This window comes from Ranitomeya imitator, chromosome 2 (genome assembly GCF_032444005.1).
Source record: "Ranitomeya imitator isolate aRanImi1 chromosome 2, aRanImi1.pri, whole genome shotgun sequence".
Lineage (NCBI taxonomy): Eukaryota > Metazoa > Chordata > Amphibia > Anura > Dendrobatidae > Ranitomeya > Ranitomeya imitator.
Genome location: NC_091283.1, coordinates 493,227,219 through 493,251,805, shown reverse-complemented (window position 1 = coordinate 493,251,805; position 24,587 = coordinate 493,227,219). Strand labels below are relative to the sequence as shown.

The 24,587-nt window shown below is 45.3% G+C and overlaps 1 protein-coding gene across 4 annotated transcripts in view; it reads left to right on the top strand.

Moving 5' to 3' along the window:
- The window catches only part of SLC4A1 (solute carrier family 4 member 1 (Diego blood group)), a 76,243-nt gene that overhangs the window by 25,968 nt on the left and 25,688 nt on the right, over positions 1–24,587 (top strand). For 3 of the 4 annotated variants that reach the window (XM_069751489.1, XM_069751491.1, XM_069751493.1), the window contains 10 exons: positions 6,009–6,189; positions 6,263–6,398; positions 6,675–6,762; positions 7,110–7,176; positions 7,419–7,603; positions 7,765–7,963; positions 8,598–8,801; positions 19,057–19,205; positions 19,323–19,517; positions 19,963–20,130. In XM_069751489.1, coding sequence (XP_069607590.1) covers positions 6,009–6,189; positions 6,263–6,398; positions 6,675–6,762; positions 7,110–7,176; positions 7,419–7,603; positions 7,765–7,963; positions 8,598–8,801; positions 19,057–19,205; positions 19,323–19,517; positions 19,963–20,130 — 1,572 coding nt within the window. Of the gene's footprint in view, positions 1–5,129; positions 5,227–6,008; positions 6,190–6,262; positions 6,399–6,674; positions 6,763–7,109; positions 7,177–7,418; positions 7,604–7,764; positions 7,964–8,597; positions 8,802–19,056; positions 19,206–19,322; positions 19,518–19,962; positions 20,131–24,587 lie in introns of those variants that run through there. The other variant, XM_069751492.1, reaches the window with a different exon arrangement.

Genomic DNA, 24,587 nt, shown 5'->3' with positions numbered 1-24,587 from the left:
AAGTTCTTGCCACACACGGGTAAGGACGTCTGGTGTAACAGAGTGAATAACGTCTGTGATTCTTTGTTTTAAGTGATTAATGTCGTTGAGACGTTCAACGTACACATGTTGCTTCACATAACCACAAAAGTAAAAGTCTAAGGGCGTCAGATCCAGGGATCGTGGTGGCCATGGCTTGGCAGAACCCCTGCCTATCCACTACCTGGGGAATGTTCCATCCAGAAACTCACGAACAAGGGTGGCGTAGTGTGGAGGAGCGCGGTCCTGTTGAAAGATGACACCTTCTGGAAATTGTGACATTGCATACAATTCCAACATGTCAAGATACGTGTTTGCCGTCACAGACCGCTCCGTGAAAAAAATGGGCCTATCACGGGGTTTCTCCACCAAACTGCAGGTTTCCTTCAACTGCTTATCCCACTGATTAATGTTATTCCTATGTGGTGGCGCTTCGTTATAAACGCACCGATATTCACGTAGCATTTTGGTCACGGATTCCAATTTAGCGAGCCACAGAACACACTGAACTTTCCTCTGTACCATCCACATCTCCACTGGCATGGAAAACCGCACAGCTGGCATAAGCGTGTGGTTGCACGATGTCACAGACCTGGCAGTGTATTAATCAGAGTTCAGTTTATCAGGGGTTAATCTGACTGGGGGCTCAGCAACCGCTTAAATGTGTTTGTGTTGTTTGATTGGTTCCTGTTATCTCTCCTCATGAACAGGTCTGATATGATTGGGCCAGAGAAAAGGCGCCAAAATGTAAACTATAAATAGATCCTGTGACTGGTCAAAAGTGCACCATGACTTTACGGACACACTATATATAGTACAGTAGTGATTTGTATACTTTGGGCATGGAATAAATCTTTTCTTTTTTTTTTTGTCAAGCTACATAGCTCGGCCCCTATTTCTTCCATATTATCGTTATCCAAGATCTGGAGGATTGTACCCATACTCGAGATTGTCGCTGCTTTACTTTTATCTATCTATCTATCTATCTATCTATCTATCTATCTATCTATCTATCTATCTATCTATCTATCTATCTATCTATCTATCTACAGTATCTATCTATCTATCTATCTATCTATCTATTATCTATCTATCTTTCTATCTATGTATCTCTCATGTCTATCTATCTATCTATCTATCTATCTATCTATCTATCTATCTATCTATCTATCTATCTATCTATCTATCTATCTACCTCTGTCTATATATTTATCTCATATCTATCTATCTATCTATCTATCTATCTATCTATCTATCTATCTATCTATCTATCTATCTATCTATCTATCTATTATCTATCTATCTTTCTATCTATGTATCTCTCATGTCTATCTATCTGTCTATCTATCTATCTATCTATCTATCTATCTATCTATCTATCTATCTATCTATCTATCTATCTATCTATCTATTATCTATCAATGATTGATAATCAATCTATCTATCTATTTATCTATTTCATATCTATCTATCCATTTATCTATTTATCTATCTATCATCTATCTATCTATCCATCTATCTATTTATCTATTTGTCTAGATGTAAAAATAAAGTAAAGCAGCACCAAGCTCAAGAGTATGGGTGCGATCATCCAGATCCACCGCCTCCTGAATTATATATATATATATATCTATAATATAACGCTGGGAGCGTCACTCTGTCCGAAGCCTTTATAGACTGCGCAAGCGCCGGCGCAGTCTGGGCCTCACAGAGTAACGCTCCCAGGAGATCGCGGTATGCGTAAACACTGAACGTACACCGCGATCTCCACCGGAGAGTCAGGGACCGCCAGGAGGGTAAGTATATTCACCTGTCCCCCGTTCCAGCGCTGCGTGCGGCTCCGTCTCCCGGGTCCTCTGCTGTGACGTTCCCAGTTCAGAGGGCGCGATTACGCGCTTAATGCGCGCCGGCACCGCCCTCTGACTGAACAGTCACAGCCAGAGGAGCCAGAAGATGGCGGCGCGCAGCGCTGGAATGGGACAGACAGATGAGTATAGCAAGTGCTGGGGGCCTGAGCTAGCGGTGACTCCGGCACCTGACCCCCACAGCGCGCCGGTGTCCCCGCCTGCTCAGGCCCCCAGCACTCGGCGCCCAGCGACCATAGGTGAGTATGGTATTTTTTTTTTTTATATATATATGGCAGCAGCATACGGGGCATATATAATGGAGCATCTTATGGGGGGCATATAATACAATGGTGGCGCAGGATGGGAGCAGCACATGACAGAACGGGGGCGCAGGGTGGGAGCAGCACATGACAGAACGGGCGCAGGATGGCAGCAGCACATGACAGAACGGGCGCAGGATGGCAGCAGCACATGACAGAACGGGTGCAGGATGGTAGCAGCACATGACAGAACGGGGGCGCAGGATAGGAGCAGCACATGACAGAACGGGCGCAGGATGGCAGCAGCACATGACAGAACGGAGGGCGCAGGATGGCAGCAGCACATGACAGAACGGGTGCAGGATGGTAGCAGCACATGACAGAACGGGGCACAGGATAGGAGCAGCACATGACAGAACGGGCGCAGGATGGCAGCAGCACATGACAGAACCGGCGCAGGATGGTAGCAGCACATGACAGAACGGGGGCGCAGGATGGCAGCAGCACATGACAGAACGGGCGCAGGATGGTAGCAGCACATGACAGAACTGGAGCGCAGGATGGGAGCAGCACATGACAGAATGGGCGCAGGATGGTAGCAGCACATGACAGAACGGGGGCGCAGGATGGCAGCAGCACATGACAGAAAGGGGGCGCAAGATGGGAGCAGCACATGACAGAACAGGGGCGCAGGATGGGAGCAGCACATGACAGAACGGGGGCGCAGGATGGTAGCAGCACATGACAGAACGGGGGCGCAGGATGGCAGCAGCACATGACAGAATGGGGGCGCAAGATGGGAGCAGCACATGACAGAACAGGGGCGCAGGATGGGGGCAGCACATGACAGAACGGGGGTGCAGGATGGGAGCAGCACATGACAGAACGGGGGCGCAGGATGGCAGCAGCACATGACAGAACGGGGGCGCAGGATGGGAGCAGCACATGACAGAACGGGGGGCGCAGGATGGGAGCAGCACATGACAGAACAGGGGCGCAGGATGGGAGCAGCACATGACAGAACAGGGGCGCAGGATGGGAGCAGCACATGACAGAATGGGGGCGCAAGATGGGAGCAGCACATGACAGAACGGGGGCGCAGGATGGGAACAGCACATGACAGAACGGGCGCACGATGGCAGCAGCACATGACAAAACGGGCGCAGGATGGGAGCAGCACATGACAGAACGGGGGCGCAGGATGGCAGCAGCACATGACAGAACCGGCGCAGGATGGGAGCAGCACATGACAGAACGGGGGCGCAGGATGGGAGCAGTACCCTGACAGAACGGGGGCGCAGGATGGGAGCAGCACATGACAGAACGGGGGCGCAGGATGGCAGCAGCACATGACAGAACAGGGGCGCAGGATGGGAGCAGCACATGACAGAATGGGGGCACAGGATGGGAGCAGCACATGACAGGATGGGTGCAGCACATGTCACAATGGGGGCGCAGGATGGGAGCAGCACATGACAGAATGGGGGCGCAGGATGGGTGCAACACATGACAGAATGGGGGCGCAAGATGGGTGCATAACATGTCAGAATGGAGGCGCAGGATGGGTGCAGAACATGTCAGAATGGGGGCGCAGGATGGGAGCAGCACATGTCACAATGGGGGCGCAGGATGGAAGCAGCACATGACAGAATGGGGGCGCAGGATGGGTGCAACACATGACAGAATGGGGGCGCAAGATGGGTGCAACACATGGCAGGATGGGGGCGCAGGATGGGTGCAGCACATGACAGGATGGGGACGCAGGATGGAGCAGCACATGTCAGAATGGGGGTGCAGGATGGGAGCAGCACATGTCAGAATGGGGGTGCAGGATGGGTGCAGCACATGTCAGGATGGGGACGCAGGATGGAGCAGCTCATGACAGGATGGGGATGCAGGATGGAGCAGCACATACCAGGATGGAGACCATATACCAATATAGATGCTAGCCACCCGGGCGTAGAACGGGTTCAATAGCTAGTATATATATAATACTAGTGAGAGAGAGAAGAGAGCAGTGCCATCCTTCTGCTCTGGTCAAGTCTGGTATTGCAGTATTTACACAGCTCCAATATCTCACAAGCCATAGACATTATAGGGGGCGCTGTCTCTGGGAAACACTGACTGTTTCTTCTAATTACCCGTATCCCTTTAAAATACAGTACCTCCATTTGATGCACATCATGAATATTGGAGTTTTGATAAAAAGCAGCAGAGAAGCCATTTATTTTTTTCTTCTAAAATAATAAAATGTCCACTCAGTACTTGTCCTTGAGTCATTTTCCACTCTTTAGTTGTAAAATTCCACCAAGCTGAGGTTTTTTTTTTTACAGCTGTTTATTTTAACCATTTACATCTACCATTACATCTCCCATAGAGAAGGTCATTCGGCTTTCCCATATTCCTGAATGGCAATTTTGACAAGTTATGCAAGCAATCTTAAGGGAGCAGAGGATAGATATAAAGTTGGGTCACAACCCCTGTGGGAGCTGTAATGGCCAGAATTTTGGTTGTCACCCAGCTTTTCCTAGAGACAGATTGATAGGAATGGGATATACCTATTTATGTCATTATATATTTCCCTATTTGGGATCTATAGATATATCAGGAGCAGGAAACAAAAAGGTTAATTTTGCTTGGAGGAACCGCTTTCTCATTGATTTCAAAAGACACCATGTAATGCTTCATGTCCCCTGTAGAGGCGCTGTGGAGGAATTGAACACCTGTTGTCTTATTTCTTTATAGAATATATATGATTGCAGGGGGTCCTACAGTGTGACACCCTGCCAAAATGTGTTTTTTTTTTCAGAACTATACTAACAAATGGGCATTAATCCTTTTGATAAAATTTAGAAGAGTTAGAGTGACTGATCCGGCTCGTGTCCTCAAACCCACCCGCATTATCACACATGGCAGTGCAGAACAGACTGATTTTCAGGTTTAGCCAGAATTATCTGTGCTTTCTTACCCCCCTCCTACTTTTTCCAACACTACTTTGACTCTTGCGATAAAACAGTACTTCTCCTAGCAATGTCTTCCACAATTTCCGGGGGACACAAGTCCTTACCCATCTCTCCGTCCTGATACCTGAGGTTTTATGGGTAAGATATGCAGCGACAAGGTGGAGGGCGGGAGTGGAATGCTGAAGCGAGTGCGGCGTGTGCCGTAATGGCTTTATATAGACAAGTCATGTTGATATATACACAATGGCCGGGGATGTTTCTGGTAGTTATATATATTGTCTATATACAGATATAAAAGCTCGCTGTGTACTGTATGTACGCTAAACACAAGCTGAACTGCTTCTGATCGTTTAGATCTACTTGTAAATGAGATAATGTGCCGTAATTTCATGTAATACTGTATATTTTTATTTCTTTACATCAGATATAGCAGCGTAGAATTTACATTTTGCATGGTTTAGATAATCCATTAGCTTTGCCATCCGTCCTATGAAAAGCTACAAATAACCCCCGAAATCCAAAATTGTCCGTGACAAAGGACCAGCTCAACCCTGCTACATCTGGATGCAGCCACACGTCTTCAGTGTAACATGACACTATATCATTAGAGAAGGTTCACAACTTTCTCTCTTTCAGAGATGACCTGACAACGCACTAATTTTTCTTGTCACTTTTTGTAGGACTTATCTATGAGGTGATTATTTTTGTCTGTACCCATGGGGGGTAATTTCGTAGGTCAAATGCCTACATTAGTGAACGCCATTAAACTGATGGGTTAGCTTCTAATCAGTTCCACTATGGTGACCTCAATGTGTGTAGCTAATGATGAGTGTCCTTCACTTGGTCCCATGACTATCCCTTTTTCATTGTGGTTCTTTGCTATAGATTGTTCCAACTTTTTGACCTTCCCTTTCCACCAGACCTACGTGGAGTTACAGGAGTTGGTCATGGACCATACCAATGAACTGCATTGGGTGGAGGCAGCCCGTTGGCTAAAGACTGAAGAAGACTTCCAGGATGATCTAAAGTGTTGGGGAAAACCTCAGCTCTCCTACCTCACCTTCACAAGCCTCCTGGAGTTACGACAGGCTTTAAAAAATGGTAAGGGCTTCTACACTATGGAATATGTTGGATTACAATGGTTCTCTCTTATCTAACCGTTTATTTACCTTAGGAACAGTAATTCTTGACCTGGCCGAAAAGACTCTACCTGGAATATCTAGCCAAGTCATTGACCAACTTATTTATGAAGGACATGTTCGACCTGAGAACAGAGAAGAGGTCTTGAGGGCACTTCTACTGCGACACAGGTATTGCCCAGTTGTCTTATCATATTTCCTCTATGTATTATGTAGAGTCATGAACAAGTAGATACAGGTCTGTCTTAACTCAAACTCAGGGCTCAAAGTCACACTCCCATTTATGATAGCCAGTACAGCTGACTGCTGAGGGCAACTCAGTGTGTCACCAAACCACATGATCTCTTATAAAGCCGCCAAATATAGTTTTCATTATTTGTAAATTAAAGTTAATTCATAAATTCCCAAGAAATGTATACATGATAATAAAAGTCTTCATTTCTACAGCCACGCTGATGGAGAAAAATTAAAAGAGGACCCCGAGAGTGGACAACCTCTCCTACATCAGCTACAAATGAAACCTCTCTCAGAGAAGGCAAGAAATGGTTCCGTAAATCTGAACAGTAATGTAAAATCTGTAACAGCTTTCCAACCCACCTATCAGGTCCCAATCATAATACTGGTGTGTACCTATGTGGCAGAGAGGCCTTTAGATGGGAAGAGGTTGCAAGGGTCACAGAAAGTATATTGAGGGGAAACCCATCATCAGGCCCTTCTGTCTTGAGTGGCAAACTTGGCAATACAATGGGACCCCATCTCTGTCAGTTACACCACTGATGCCACCCCTTGATCAGCTTATGCAGTCTGGTTGTATAATAGTTCTTGTTTTTTATACTTTTAATGAGATGTATATTTCTTACAATGCACCCTCAAACCCAATAGGAACCTCTCACGGGAAATTTAACAGAGCGTGTACCAGAAAATGCTGAAGCCTCTGTGGTTTTGGTGGGTAAGTAAAACTGTCTAGGTGGGTTCTTCTATCATTGATTTTTGCTGAAGAAATTTGTTATCACATATATGGTTAATTCTTGGTTTTATGTCTCTTTTTCACCATCTTTCATTGACCACATTACCAATCCTTCTTTTAGGCTCCTATACCTCTACTCGTCTTATCATTCCTTTTTTGTAGACCCTTCCAATTTGCCATGCTTGCCATCCCATCTTCTCTCTCACCATGTTCCAACTCCACAGGTAGTGCACATTTCCTGGAGATCCCCACACTGTGTTTTGTTCGTCTGAAAGAAGCTGTTCTCCTTGAGTCAGTCATTGAGGTTGCTCTGCCTATCAGGTTCCTTTTCATTATCCTTGGACCTAGAGATACCTACAAGAGTTACCATGAAGTTGGAAGAGCTGTGTCCAGCATGATGGCTGAAAGAGTGAGTAACACTATAAATGGGATGCATATCTGGAAGTTGTCTCTATAAATTGGTATGGGCAATGCAGAATATGGGAATCTGAAAAAAAACCAATTGTTCTAATTGCAATCTTTGATTTCTTTTTCATTGCTGATCTTGGTTTCCTAAATATGCTTCCTCAGGTCTTCCGAACTGATATGTACTTGGCTGGTGGGCGCCAGGATATCTTGAAATCCCTGGATGACTTCTTAGATTGTTGTATAGTCCTGCCCCCCTGTGATGCTACCAATGAGCAGTTACTTAAGGACCTTCTACCAGTCCAACAGAACCTGCTGAGGAAGAGGTATCAAGAAATCAAAGTGGTTCCAGGTGGACACAAAGGTAAAGCTCACATGTTGCCAGCATGACATTATCACATATATATTATCACACTAATAACGGATGAATTAAATCAGTTCATCCACTTTTAATACGGCGGAAACCTTTTATTATTAATTTTTGGGTTTTTCCACTTTCCAATGGAGGACGTTTAAAGAGCAGCAATCATTTTAACTTTTCTTTAAAACAAACCAAGAAGACTCATGAAAATAAGCTGTATAATATATTTTAATAGGGAAATATGCTTCTTTCTCCTCCTGGACTGATCACCTGTCTCCAGTGGTACGGATTTTCTTATTACTCAGTTATGGTGCTCATAAAGTTCTATGGAGATCTTTAGCTGTCTACCAGGAGAACTTGCATCAGAATGCCTGCCTCTAGTTCCTCCCTCCATAGAAGTTTAAAAGCACCAACGGTCATCTCCAATTTCTGTCATTGGAAAATCTGTCTTCAATAAATACAGATTTTTCCCATGAATTGAGAGAAAAAGATCAATCCAGTTGGAGAATTTCTCTGATAAGATATATTACAAAGTTGCTTATCCTCCTGCGCACCATTGATTTAAGAAATAAATCTTAAAACAGTGGTCGCTCTATTAGTTGTCTGCTATTAATCTATCATTCTGTGTATTCCATAGATGAAAAGCTTAAAGCAGAACCACCTGAAGATCCTTTACGAAGAACCGGAAAGCCATTTGGGGGCCTTGTGCGTGACGTCAAACGGCGTTACCCAAAGTATCTCAGCGACATCCGAGATGCTCTTAGTCCACAGTGCTTGGCCGCTGTCATCTTCATCTACTTTGCTGCCCTCTCTCCGGCTATTACATTTGGTGGTCTGATGGGTGAGTACCTACCAACATTGGGAAATACTTATGATTATAAAGTCAACTAGATGGTGGCCCGATTCTAACGCATCGGGTATTCTAGAATATGCATGTCCACATAGTATATTGCCCAGCCACGTAGTATATTGCCCAGCCACGTAGTATATTGCCCAGCCACGTAGTATTTTGCCCAGTCACGTAGTATATTGCCCAGTGACGTAGTATATTGCCCAGCGACGTAGTATTCAGCACAGAGCTACGTAGTATATTGCCCAGTCACGTAGTATATTGCCCAGCCACGTAGTATATTGCCCAGTCACGTAGTATATTGCCCAGCCACGTAGTATATTGCCCAGTCACGTAGTATATTGCCCAGCCACGTAGTATATTGTCCAGTCACGGACAATATACTACTGCTAAGTCTTCTGGGTAAGTTCGCAATGCATCTCTGGAAACGGAAGATGGCAGCCGGCGTGAGCGGCTCAGTGGACAACGGAGGTTGAGTATAGCAGGTTGTTTGTTTTTTTATTATTTTTAACATTACATCTTTTTACTATTGATGCTGCCTATAGCAGCGGATACGGAGTGCGTTACCGGTGGCATAACGCGGTCCGTTACTGCTGGCATTAACCCTGTGTGAGTGATTACTGGAGGGGAGTATGGAGCGGGCACTGACTGCGGGGAGTATGGAGCAGGCGCCGGGGACACTGACTGCGGGGAGCGGTGAGTATGGAGCGGAGCGCCGGGGACACTGACTGCGGGGAGTATGGAGCGGAGCACCGGGGACACTGACTGCGGGGAGTATGGAGCAGAGCTCCGGGGACACTGACTGCGGGGAGCGGGGAGTATGGAGGGGAGCGCCGGGGACACTGACTGCAGGGAGTATGGAGTGGGCGGCGGGCACTGTGACTGTAAGGGAGGGACTAATCGGACTGTGCCCGTCGCTGATTGGTCGCGGCAGCCATGACAGGCAGCTGCCGAGACCAATCAGCGACGCGGGATTTCCGTTACGGAAGTTGAGGACAGAAAGACGGAAGTTCCCCTTAGACCAGGGGTCCCCAACCTATAGCTCGGGAGCCACATGTGGCTCGTTGTCCCATGAATTGAGGCTCGCGGCTGTCTGTCAGCTTGGTGCATTAGCTCCAGTTCTAGTAAACAGGTATGAAGAGCAAATCTGAAAATGATGAATTTTGTGAATAGCCCTGCACAGAAGAGCAGATCTGGACGCTCATATAATGATCTTAGGGGTTTTGAGATGATATAAGTATGGTACGCTGGAGACAAGATGATACCACCTGTCAGAGATGTGTGAAGCCGGATGTGACAGTGTCTTGGGAGTGCTTTATAGGAGAAAACTGAATGGGGGTATTGTGGGAACCCCTGGATCTTTGTATACTGCTTTGGCGTGATTTTTGTGGAAAAGCTTTGGTTACCATTATGCCTGTAATGGGGGCTTTGGTTGCCACTATTGTGAGGGGGGCGGGAGCTGAATGTGGCTCGCGACCCTTTCTCAAGGCTGGATGTGGCTCCCGACCCTCTCTCAGAGCTGAATGTGGCTCTCAAGGTCAGAAACGTTCGGGACCTCTGCCTTAGACAATTATATATATATATAGATTTGCTGCCTAACAGCTATACCGACCTTTGCTCTGATTTTAATCATTGTCCTTTTGATTCCTAAATACAAGATTTTGCAACTCTCTAAACTATCTTCATTATTCATTAATATTTTCTTACCATTTTGCCGCAGAATCTGTCACAGAGCTTAGAGCAGAGCTCAGTTAGATTTAACAGCACTCTCAGCTCTGCCTCCCTTCTGTTAGTCTTAGAGATATAAGTAGCGATGTAGAGGGGAGGCTTATTGTAGATCACTGTGAAGACAGGGAATGCATCAAGTTATTAAGTAAGAACAGCTCTGGTTAGCGCATAATCCATCATCAGCTATAGAAGGGGAAATCATCCCAGGAATGAAGCTGGACTGAGGAATCTAGTGAAGATCGCAGCATTCTGATCACCCAGATCCAGCCTATATTACTGGGAGACACTCCCACAACAAAAAAAAGTCTATAACTAAGATCTTAGCTGCAAACTACCTATAAGGGAGGGGGATCTGTAATTGAAAGAAGTAATGAAAATTACAGGCTGAAACATAATGCAACTTTTTTTTAGCTAAAAGTAGCCACGAACGTATGTAAAGGTCCTGATTACTATGTCAAAAAAACCGAAAGTCTTTACTTAAGTAAACTCATTATAAGGAATGTCACCAGGTTTTTTCTATCTCATCTGAAAACAATAAAATGTAGGGGCAGCTTATTGCGGTTTTGATAAAATCCCTGTTTTATCTGCTGGAAATCTACCAGTTCTCTGAATTCTGCTCTGTATAACCCCACTAGTCTTCTAGTGATGACCTGCTGCTAATAAAACAGAGATGTAATCAAAACTAAAGCAAGCATCCCAGTAAGTCACACATCACTAGATTCCGGGTCTGTCCCCACACTATGCTGCTGTAAAATTAGGTGGCAAAATCCTGTTGACAGATTCACTTTAAGAGGTTGTCCACCGCATATGACCTATTAGTTAAAAGGGTCCCCCAACAATAAGGTGATTACAGGTGCCCTGCTGGTGGAAACTCCAGCAATTAGCTGTAATCTCGAGAGGTGTGTGGCTTCAAGTGTTCGTGTACCCTGCAGAGCCTCTAGAGGAGAAATAAAGTATTACATACTTCCTATTGGAACCAAAGGGACATTCAGTGGTGTGAAAAAGTCCTTGCCCCCTTTGTGATTTTTTGTTCTTTTGCATATTTGTCACACTTAAATCTTTCAGATCACCAAACAATTTTAAATATTAGACAAAGATAACACAAGTAATCACGAAATGCAGTTTTTAAATGAAGGTCTTTATTATTAGGGGAAAAAGAAATCTAAATCTATGTGGAAAAGTGATTGCCCCGAAACCTAATAACTGGTTGGGTCACTCTTAGCTGCAACAACTGCAATGAGTATATGACAACTCTCTGTAGGAATTTTGGCCCAATCATCTTTGCAGAATTGTTGTAATTCAGCCACATTGGAGGGTTTCTGAGCATGAACGGCCTTTTTAAGGTCATGCCACAGCATCTCAATCGGATTAAGGTCAGGACTAGGCCACTCCAAAGTCTTAATTTTGCTTTTCTTTAGCGATTCAGAGATGGGCTTGCTGGTATGTTTTGAACAATTGTCCTGCTGCTTAACCCAAGTGCACTTCAGCTTGAGGTTGCAAACAGATAGCCATATATTCTCCTTCAGGATTTTTTGGTAGACAGCAGAATTCATGGCTTCATCTACCACAGCAAGTCTTCCAGGTCCTGAAGCAGCAAAACAATCCCAGACCATCACACTACCACCACCATATTTTACTGTTGATATGATGTTCCTGTTCTGAAATGCTGTGTTACTTCTACGACAGATTTAATGGGACATACACCTTCTAAAAAGTTCAACTTTTGTCATGTTAGTTCACTGAGTATTCTCCCAAAAGTCTTGGGTGTCATCAAGATGTATTGTGGCAAAACTGAGTCAAACTTTTATATTCTTATTGCTCAGCAGTGGTTTTCCTCTAAGAACTCTGCCTTGCAGGCCATTTTTTCCCAGACTCTTTCTTATGTTGGAGTCATGAACACTGACCTCAACTGAGGCTAGTGAGGCCAGCAGTTCTTTGGATGTTGTTGTGTTGTCCTTTGTGACCTTTTGGATGGGTCGTCGCTGTCCTCTTGGGGTAATTTTGGTCGGCCGGCCACCCATGGGAAGGTTCAACACTGTTCCATGTTTTCACCATTTGTGGATAATGACTCTCACTGTGGTTCGCTGGAGTCCCAATATTGAGAAATGGCTTCATAACCTTTTTCAGACTGATATATCTCGAGTACTTTGTTTCTCATTTGCTCCAGAATTTCTTTGGATCGTGGCATGATGTTTAGCTTTTCCGAACGTTTTGGTCTACTTCACTCAGTCAGGCATGTCCTATTTAAGTGATTTCTTGATTGGGAACAGGTGTGGTAGTAATCAGGCTTGTGTAAGGCTATGAAATTAGAACCCAATTACCCAAAGATGTGATAAACCACAGTAAATTTATGTTTTAAGGTGGGGGGGGGGGGCAATCACTTTTTAACAAAGGTTTGGATTTCTTTTTCCCTTAAAGGGAACTTGTCACCCCCCCAGGACGTTTTTAAGTAAAAGAGCCACCTTCTGCAGCACTAAAGCTGCATTCTGTGAAGGTGGCTCTTATGTTTCTGATCCCTAGTAACACTGCAATATTGACTTTTATAAATTACGCCCCATACCTGTATTGAGTCCCAGAGGTATGGTGTCTTCCCCCTGTTTCAGCCGCCTCCCAGCCTTCCATCATCCCCCTCCTTTGTCTGTGCTCCGCCTCCTGTGTTGCTGTTACATGCCCGGCGCCTGCACTGTCTAACAGTTCTCGGGCATGCGCAGTGCGCGCTGCCCAGGAACTGACATCAGGCTATCGAGCCTGTGTGTTGCGGAGGCCCCAGATCCTGCCGCGAGATTTTGGCACTATCTTCAATAGAGCTCGGTGACCCGCTCCACTGCACAGGCACCAGATCATACATCATAACACACTGCGGGGTGGGATCTGGGGTCTCCACAACACGCAGGCGTGATAGCCTGATGTCAGTTCCTGGGCAGCGCACACTGTGCATGCCCGAGAACTGTTGGCACAGCGCAAGCGCCAGGCATGTAACAGCAACACAGGAGTCGGCGCACAGACGCAAGAGGGGGATGTTGGACGGCTGAGAGGCAACTGCAACAGGGGGGAGACACCATACCTCTGGGACTCAATACAGGTATGGGGCGCAATTTATAAAAGTGAATATTTCAGTGTTACTAGGGATCAGAAACATAAGAGCCACCTTCACAGAAAGCAGCCTCAGTGCTGCTGAAGGTGGCTCTTTCGCTTAAAAACACCCTGGGGGGGAAAGGGGGGGTGTGACAAGTTCCCTTTAATAATACAGAACTTCATTTAACCCCTTCGCGACATGCGCCGTACTAGTACTGCGCTGCCGGCACTGCATTTGTGCCAGCAGCAGTACTAGTACGGCGCACCGATCACCGCGGTCTCGCGCTGAGCGCCGCGGTGATCGGGTGCGAGTGTCAGCTGTATATGACAGCTGACACCCCGCAGCAATGCCCACGATCGGCGGTAGCGCCGATCGCGGGCATTTAACCCCTCTGATGCCGCTGTCAGTAGTGACAGCGGCATAGAGGGGGATCGCACAGGGACGGGGGCTCCCTGCGCTCTCCCACCGGAGAAACGCGATGAGATCGCGTTGCTCCGGTGACCCGGAAGGAGTCCCCGGATCCAAGATGGCCGCCGGACTCCTTCCGGGTCATGAAATGACTTGGCTAGCCGGCGCCTGCTGAGAGTTGCTGAGAGCAGGCGCCGGAAAGCCACCTAAGCTTGTCTGTCAGATCGTTGATCTGACAGAGTGCTATGCACACTGTCAGATCAATGATCTGATCTAATACAGTGATGTCCCACCCTGGGACAATGGTAGAAAGTAAAAAAAAAAAAAAATAGAATGTATAAAAAAAATTAAAAAAAATCGCCAAATAAAGAAAAAATTTTTTTCCCAGTAAATCCATTTATTTATGTAAATTAAAAAAAAAACAATAAAAGTACACATATTTGGTATCGCCGCGTCCGTAACGACCCGCTCTATAAAACTATCCCACTAGTTAACCCCTTCAGTGAACACCGCAAAAAAAAAAAAAAAACAAGGCAAAAAACATTGCTTTATTATCATACAGGCGAACAAAAAGTGAAATAACACGCAATCAAAACGACGGATATAAATAACCATGGTACCGCTGAAAACGTCATCTTGTCCCGCAAAAAAAAAGCCACCATACAGCGTCAGCAGCAGAAAAATAAAAAAGTTATAGCTCTCAGAATAAAGCAATGCAAAAACAATTATTTTTTTATATAAAATAGTTTTTATTGTGTAAAAGCGCCAAAACATAAAAAAATGATATAAATGAGGTATCGCTGTAATCGTACTGACCTGAAGAATAAAGCTTCTTTATCAATTTTACCACACGTGGAATGGTATAAACGCCCCCCCTAAAAGAATTTCAGGAATTGCTGTTTTTTGTTCATTCCGCCTCATAAAAATCGGAATAAAAAGCGATCAAAAAATGTCATCTGCCCGAAAATGTTACCAATAAAAATGTCAACTCGTCCCGCAAAAAACAAGATCTCACATGACTCTGTGGGCCAAAATATGGATAAATTATAGCTCTCAAAATGTGGTGATGCAAAAACTATTTTTTGCAATAAAAAGCGTCTTTTAGTGTGTGACAGCTGCCAACCCTAAAAATCCGCCAAAAAACCGCTATAAAAGTAAATCAAACCCCCCTTCATCACCCCCTTAGTTAGGGAAAAATAATAAAATGTAAAAAATGTATTTATTTCCATTTTCCCATTAGGGTTAGGGCTAGGGTTAGGACTAGGGTTAGGGCTAGGGTTAGGGTTGGGGTTGGGGTTAGGGTTACCATTGGGATTAGGGTTAGGGGTGTGTTTGGATTAGGGTTTCAGTTAGAATTGGGGGGTTTCCACTGTTTAGACACATCAGGGGCTCTCCAAACGCGACATGGCGTCCGATCTCAATTCCAGCCAATTCTGCTTTGAAAAACTAAAACACTGCTCCTTCCCTTCCGAGTTCTCCTGTGCGCCCAAACAGTGGTTCCCCCCAACATATGGGGTATCAGCGTTCTCAGGACAAGTTGGACAACAACTTTTGGGGTCCAATTTGTCCTGTTACCCTTGGGAAAAAAAAAACCTGGGGGCTAAAATATCATTTTCGTGGAAAAAATATATATTTTTTATTTTCACGGCTCTGCGTTATAAACTGTAGTGAAACACTTGTTGGTTCAAAGTTCTCACAACACATCTAGATAAGTTCCTTGGGGGGTCTAGTTTCCAATATGGGGTCACTTGTGGGGGGTTTCTACTGTTTAGGTACATCAGTGGCTCTGCAAATCAACATGATGCCTGCAGACCAATCCATCTAAGTCTGCATTTCAAACGGCGCTCCTTCCCTTCCGAGCTCTGCCGTGCACCCAAACAGTGGTTCCCCCCAACATATGGGGTATCAGCATTCTCAGGACAAGTTTGACAACAACTTTTGGGGTCTAATTTGTCCTGTTACCCTTGGGAAAATAAAAACGTGGGGGCTAAAATATCATTTTCGTGGAAAAAAAAATATTTTTTATTTTCACGGCTCTGCGTTATAAACTGTAGTGAAACACTTGTTGGTTCAAAGCTCTCACAATACATCTAGGTAAGTTCCTTGGGGGGTCTAGTTTCCAATATGGGGTCACTTGTGGGGGGTTTCTACTGTTTAGGTACATCAGGGGCTCTGCAAATGCAACATGACACCTGCAGACCAATCCATCTAAGTCTGCATTTCAAACGGCGCTCCTTCCCTTCCGAGCTCTGCCATGCACTCAAACGGTGGTTCCCCCCAACATATGGGGTATCAGCGTACTCAGGACAAATTGGACAATAACTTTTGTGGTCCAATTTCTCCTGTTACCCTTGGCTAAAACATCATTTTGTGGAAAGAAAAAATGATTTTTTAATTTTCACACCGCTACATTCTAAACTTTAGTGAAACAATTGGGGGTTAAAAGTGCTCACCACACATCTAGATAAGTTGCTTAGGGGGTCTTCTTTCCACAATGGGGTCACTTGTGGGGGGTTTCCACTGTTAAGGCACGTCAGGGGCTCTCCAAATGCGACATGGGTTCCGATCTCAATTCCAGCCAATTTTGCATTGAAAAGTCAAATGGCGCTCCTTCCCTTCCGAGCTCTGCCATGCGCTCAAACAGTGGTTTATCCCCTTATATGAAGTATCGGCGTACTCAGGACAAATTGCACAACAACTTTTGGGGTCCAATTTATCCTGTTACCCTTGGGGAAAAAAAATTGGGGGCAAAAAGATCATTTTTTGTGAAAATTAATAAGAATTTTTTTTTACGGCTCTATATTACAAACTTCTGTGAAGCACGTGGAGGTTCAAAGTGCTCACCACACATCTAGATTAGTTCCTTAGAGGGTCTACTTTCCAAAATGGTGTCACTTGTGGGGGTTTCCACTGTTTAGGCACGTCAGGGGCTCTCCAATCGTGACATGGGCTCCGATCTCAATTCCAGCAAATCTTGCATTGGAAAGTCAAATGGCGCTCCTTCCCTTCCGAGCTCTGCCATGTGCCCAAACAGTGGTTTACCCCCACATATGGGGTATCGGAGTACTCAGGACAAATTGTACAACGACTTTTGTGGTCCAATTTCTCCTGTTACCCTTGGTAAAATGAAACAAATTGGACCTGAAGTAAAAATGTTGTGAAAAAAAAGTTAAATGTTAATTTTTTTTTAAACGTTCAAAAAATTCCTGTGAAGCACCTGAAGGGTTAATAAACTTTTTGAATGTGGTTTTGAGTACCTTGAGGGGTGCAGTTTTTAGAATGGTGTCACTTTTGGGCATTTTCTGTCATATAGACCCCTCAAAGTCACTTCAAGTGTGAGGTGGTCCGTAAAAAAAATGGTTTTGCAAATTTTGTTGCAAAAATGAGAAATCGCTGGTCAACTTTTAACCCTTATAACTCCCTAACAAAAAAAAATTATGTTTCCAAAATTGTGCTGATGTACAGCAGACATGTGGGAAATGTTGTTTATTAACTATATTGTGTGATATAACTCTCTAATTTAAGGGCATAAAAACTAAAAGTTTGAAAATTGCTAATATTTCATAATTTCTGACAAATTTTTGTTTTTTTCACAAATAAATGCAAGTCATATCGAAGAAGTTTTACCACTTTCATGAAGTACAATATGTCACGAGAAAACAATGTCAGAATCATCAAGATCCGTTGAAGCGTTTCAGAGTTATGACCTCATAAAGTGACAGTGGTCAGAATTGTAAAAATTGGCCCTGTCACTTAGGTGAAAACAGGCTTTGGGGTGAAGGGGTTAAAACTGCATTTTGTGCTTACTTATGTTATCTTTGTCTAATATTTACATTTGTTTGGTGATCTAAAACATTTAAAGGCACCGTCACACTCAGCGACGCTGCAGCGATATAGACAACAAGCCGATCGCTGGAGCGTCGCTGTTTAGGTCGCTGTAGAGACGTCAAACACAGTAACTCCAGAACGATGCAGGAGCGATCCAGTGACGTAACGGCGACTCATTTATCGTTCTCGCTGGTTGTTAGCTCCATGTAAAACATTGCTGGCATCGTTGCTTTTGATGTCAAACATGACGAATCACGCCGACCTGACGACGAAATAAAGTTCTGGACTTCTCCGACCAGCGATGTCACAGCGGGATCCAGATCGCTGCTGCGTGTCAAACACAACGAGATCGCTATCCAGGACGCTGCAACGTCACGGATCGTTGTCGTTCTCGTTGCAAAGTTGCTGAGTGTGACGGTACCTTAAGTGTGACAATCATGCAAAAAATAGGAAGTCAGGAAGGGGCAAACACTTTTTCACACAGCTGTAAATCATGAGCTTAGGTGCAACAATCTAATTACAATGCTGACTGAGGTAGTATAATGCAATTTTACTCTTATCTTCCTTGATGCAAATGAACTTTACTGAGTAAATCAACTTTTAATTATTTATTTATCTTTTTTTTACCTAAATGAGGCAGCAACTGCACATACAATGGGATGAATGTTGTTCCCAAACGCCAAAGACCTGCAAATATCTGTTGGGTAATATCGTTTTAAAGCTGTTCGCCTGCCGCACTGAAAGCCTGGCTACCGGGAGGAAATTAAGTTTTTTCCTCCCAGCTGCCTTTGCTCAGTTCATTGTAAGTGACAGCTGTAGCCACTCCCCGACACTGCCTGACAGCCGGTTCTACACTGGTCCACTGCTGTGCTGGCTGTCAGTCGGTATTGGGGCCTCTATGACTGAAAGCTGGATGCTGCCGGGAGGAAACAATTTCCTCCTGGTAGCCGGGCTTTCAGTGCGACTATTAACCTGTAGATTAACCTCATATCTGCAGGTTAATAGCATTTGGGGACATTGCAGGTTCCGCTTAAAGTTTACTTTCTTAATGATGAAAAATGAATGTGTTTAGTTTGTCGACTGTAAAGTTCCTGACAGATTCCCTATAACATCTAGAGATTTGTAGCATCTCTACAGCATAATAGTGTAGACTTGGATATTTCAGACAAAAAACAAATGGTAACATACATTTCACTTATGCCTTAGCTCAGAAGACCGATAACTGGATGGGGGTCCCCGAACTGATGGTCTCCACTGCCATCCAAGGTATTGTCTTCTGTCTCTTGGGAGCCCAACCTCTGCTCATTCTTGGATTTTCTGGACCTCTTCTGGTGTTTGAAGAAGCTTTTTATAAAGTAAGTTATGATTCACACCTTTGATAAATTTGTACCTTGTATGTACCGTCATGTCACCTGCCAAATTTACTTGTATTTGATGCTTTAAGAAGAAAGCTATACTGTCTTGTTTTTCAGTTCTGTAAAAGCCAAGAGATTGAATACATTGTGGCACGTGTGTGGATCGGATTCTGGTTGATTCTCCTTGTCATCATAATAGTGGCCATTGAAGGCAGCTTCCTGGTCCGCTTCATATCCCGATTCACACAGGAGATCTTTGCCTTTCTTATTTCACTTATCTTTATCTACGAGACATTTGCCAATTTGGCCAAGGTGAGCTTTAAAGTTTACAGAGCTAAACTGGTTTTGTACTATTTCAGACCCAAGAAACGTATTTTAAATGATTTGAAAGAATTAGATATTACCATGATCCTGATGAATTATTGATGAAGCACCAAATCCTAATTAAATTGGGAACTTGATGTCTATTTCCAATGCAAATTAAGAGGCCGGGAGGCAGCAGCTTTAACAGAAAGCTTCTCCACTCTTCCTTCTATAATGCTGATCAATGCGTACTAGGTTATGTTCCTCAGTCAGGCTAAGTTCCATCTAAAGTCCAAAGGGCAGAGGGAGTTCTCCAGAGAGAAGGACACTTTTTTAAGCTTGACAATTATTAGATGGGAGATTTTGTTTTCTAATAGGCTAGATGATAGTGACAACTCCTTTGTAAGAATATATTTTGCATTGATAATTTTAAATAATTTTATTTGTTTTCCAGATTTTCATAGCACATCCTCTCATGGCCCATTACAATGCATCGAGTGTCCATAATACAGAATTACCTCAGCCAAACACAGCTCTGCTATCGCTGGTGCTGATGTCTGGAGCTTTCTTCATCGCCTACTTCTTGCGTCAATTCAAAAACAGCAGCTTCTTTCCTGGAAAGGTAACGTTGTTGTGGTACTGTACAATTACAACATGCCCTAGAATGTAATTTTTAAATCATTGCGTGCTATATTTTGAAAATGAAATCAGTCCCAAGCTTAGAAGTCTCAAAGATAATAACCAAAATGGACCAACTGGTTGAGGCATATCAGTTATTCTGATGAAAGAGAACAGGACACTTATTCATCGTTAAGTGGAGTTACACAAGGGAGAATACGACAGGAGAAAGACTTGGATGTTTTGGTTCAATAAGCTGAGCAGCAGTACTCAATGTCAAGCAGCAGCCACAAAAGCAAATAATTTAATAGGGTGCATAGAAGGAGAGAGAAAAACCTGTGATCCTAGTGTTTTAAAAACCCTCTTTAAATCCTTGAATATAGGATTTAGTTTTGGGCTCTGCATTCTAATAAGAATAGTAGAAATCTAGAGTCCATTTAAAGCCAGGCCAAGCCAGGTCCATTCTTGGTCCGATTTATACGACTGTCTGACTGTGCCCTTATAATGAGAGGTTAAAACCATTGTACTTGTTTAGCTTAGAAAAAATATGCCTTTATGGTGATATAACTTAGATGTGTGGTCAATACAAAGAACTGGAATAACTTACCGTATATACTCGAGTATAAGCCGAGATTTTCAGCCCAAATTTTTGGGCTGAAAGTGCCCCCCTCGGCTTATACTCGAGTCACGGTAGCGGTGGGGTCGGCGGGTGAGGGGGTGAGGGCGCTGAGGCATACTTACCTAGTCCCAGCGATCCTCGCGCTGTCCCTGCCGTCCCACGGGCTTCTGTGCTGCAGTTCTTCCCCTCTTCAGCGGTCACGTGGGACCGCTCATTACAGAAATGAATAAGCGGCTCCACCTCCCATAGGGGCGGAGCCGCTTATTCATTCCTCTAATCAGCGGTGCCGGTGACCGCTGATAGAGAAAGAAGCTGCAGCGCCGAAGACAGGAGGGGACAGCGCGAGGATCGCCAGGACTAGGTGAGTATGTTATATTCACCTGTCCTCGTTCCAGCCGCCGGGCGCCGATCCATCTTCCCGGCCGGCGCCTCCATCTTCCCGGCGTCTCTGCTCTCTGACTGTTCAGGCAGAGGGCGCGATGACGCATATAGTGTGCGCGGCGCCCTCTGCCTGATCAGTCAGAGCAGAGACGCCGGGAAGATGGAGGCGCCGGAACGAGACGCCGGGAGCTGCAATCAAGGGAGGTGAGTATGTGTTTTTTTTTCTTTATTGCGGCAGCGGCGGCACAAATTTATGTGGAACATCTATGGGGCACAATGAACGGTGCAGAGCACCGTATATGGCACAGCACAGCTATGGGGCACAGTGAACGGTGCAGAGCACCGTATATGGCACAGCACAGCTATGGGGCACAGTGAACGGTGCAGAGCACCGTATATGGCACATCTATGGGGCACAGTGAACGGTGCAGAGCACCGTATATGGCACATCTATGGGGCACAGTGAACGGTGCAGAGCACCGTATATGGCACATCTATGGGGCACAGTGAACGGTGCAGAGCACCGTATATGGCACATCTATGGGGCACAGTGAACGGTGCAGAGCACCGTATATGGCACAGCACAGCTATGGGGCACAGTGAACGGTGCAGAGCACCGTATATGGCACATCTATGGGGCACAGTGAACGGTGCAGAGCACCGTATATGGCACATCTATGGGGCACAGTGAACGGTGCAGAGCACCGTATATGGCACATCTATGGGGCACAGTGAACGGTGCAGAGCACCGTATATGGCACAGCACAGCTATGGGGCACAGTGAACGGTGCAGAGCACCGTATATGGCACAGCACAGCTATGGGGCACAATGAACGGTGCAGAGCACCGTATATGGCACAGCACAGCTATGGGGCACAGTGAACGGTGCAGAGCACCGTATATGGCACAGCACAGCTATGGGGCACAGTGAACGGTGCAGAGCACCGTATATGGCACAGCACAGCTATGTATGGGGCACAGTGACCGGTGCAGAGCACCGTATATGGCACAGCACAGCTATGGGGCACAGTGAACGGTGCAGAGCACCGTATATGGCACAGCACAGCTATGGGGCACAGTGAACGGTGCAGAGCACCGTATATGGCACAGCACAGCTATGTATGGGGCACAGTGACCGGTGCAGAGCACCGTATATGGCACAGCACAGCTATGGGGCACAGTGAACGGTGCAGAGCACCGTATATGGCACAGCACAGCTATGTATGGGGCACAGTGAACGGTGCAGAGCACCGTATATGGCACAGCACAGCTATGGGGCACAGTGAACGGTGCAGAGCACCGTATATGGCACAGCTATGGGGCACAGTGAACGGTGCAGAGCACCGTATATGGCACATCTATGGGGCACAGTGAACGGTGCAGAGCACTATATGGTTCACACCTATGGGGAAATATGAACGGTGCAGAGCACTATATGGCACAGCTATGGGGAAATAATGATCTATTTTTATTTTTGAAATTCACCGGTAAATGCTGCATTTCCACCCTAGGCTTATACTCGAGTCAATAAGTTTTCCCAGTTTTTTGTGGCAAAATTAGGGGGGTCGGCTTATACTCGGGTCGGCTTATACTCGAGTATATACGGTATTCCTTTCATGGATTTTGGAAAAAAAATAGGGGGTATTCACTACATGTGGAGGAAAGGTGATTCTGGCATTTAAATAGGAAAGGGTTCTTTAAAGTTAGGGTAGCCAGACTGTGGAATGCCTGATCACCTGAAATGGCAGATACTGTATCAGGAATTTAAAAAAGGGTTGGATGCTTTTTTAATAACTAATGGTAATAAATAATCTAGCAACAAATAGATAATTGGTCAAAAAAAGCTTGAACTTTATGAACCTTTGTCTTTTTTTTCAATCTCTTTTGTATGATAACAAGTTTGTGGCCATAGCCATAAGAAGGCTGAACTTCACATGAGGGCAGAAATTAAAGGGAATAGGGTTGAGCGACCTTGACCTTTTTAGAGTCGAGCCGTGTTTCGCGAAACCCGACTATCTTAGAAGTCGAGTCGAGTGGAATCGGCCGATTATCGCGAAAAGTCGGGTATCGCCCGAAACACGAAACCCAATGCAAGTCAATGGGGGAGCATAGTCGGCAGTGAGTGGAGGCCAGGAAAACACCTACACTGCCCATTTTAATGGCAAAAACATCCATTCTTGTTAAAGAAGCTTGTCAATCGTAATTTACCTTATAATAATTGGAAGGCATTTGAAATTGGGGGTCATTTGGCTAAAGTTGTGGGGGGTAGGGCTGGTTCAAGTAATTAGTGGGCCCAGTAAATCTGGACCACGTCACGGCAGTGGAGCAGGGAGAGGTAAGTATTTCAACTTTGCAAGTGCTGTGATCCTGAGCAAGCAGGGGGGGCCCACTCGTTGGCATTGGCACTGGCACAGGGCCCCTCAAAGTACAGCGGTGTGTTTGCACGGCGGGGGCGCCTCCCACCGGCAGCAACACTTTTGCGTACTATGAGAGGCCCTGTGCCAGTGACGTCGCCAACTAGTATTCCTCCCCCCACCTGATGAAGGAACCTGCACTTTCATCTGCACCTTCCTCTTTGTCCCCGTGTAAGGTGGTATGGTATGCGTGAAGAGGAACCTGACTTTCAGCAGGGTCACAATCTTGCTGTGTAGCGTGCACGGGGAATTTTGCGTTATGGGTCAATGTACCAGCAGACTCATCTATCACTGGCTGGGCAATGGGCAGGATGAGGAGGAAACACAGATATAGGCCCAAAGAATAAAGTGGGCTAAATGCAGTTCAAAATTGGTAACACAGGACTAACCAGGGGGCATTGCAGTGGAGGACAACTGGAATGAGAGGCTGACACAGAGAGTAGGCCCAAATCAGTAAGTAGTCGACATGCAGTTCAAAATTGGCAACCGTAGTAAACAGGCGGCCCAGCTTTGTTCAGTTGAGGAGAACAGCAAGGAGTGGCAGACACCGATAGTAGGCCCCAACCCAACTAGTAGGCCAAATGCAGTCTAACATTAACAACTACTTAACAAGAGCCTGAAAATGGAATTTCAGGACAGGAAACCAGGAGAACAGCAAGGAGTGGCAGACACCGATAGTAGGCCCCAAACCAACTAGTACGCCAAATGCAGTTGTTCCATTTAACTACAATTTAATGAGAGCCTGAAGATAGAAGTTCAGGAAAGGCAACCTGGAGAACACCTTGGAGTGTAACACACCATCTCTCTACACCCCATACCCAATTTGTAGGCCTAATGCAGTGTAGTTTTCAACAACTACTAAACGAGAGTCGGAAGATCGAAGCAATGTGGACGAAACCTGGGGAACACCTTGGAGTGTAACACACCGTCTCTCTACACCCCATACCCAATTTGTAGGCCTAATGCAGTGTAGTTTTCAACAACTACTAAACGAGAGTCGGAAGACCGAAGCAATGTGGACGAAACCTGGGGAACACCTTGGAGTGT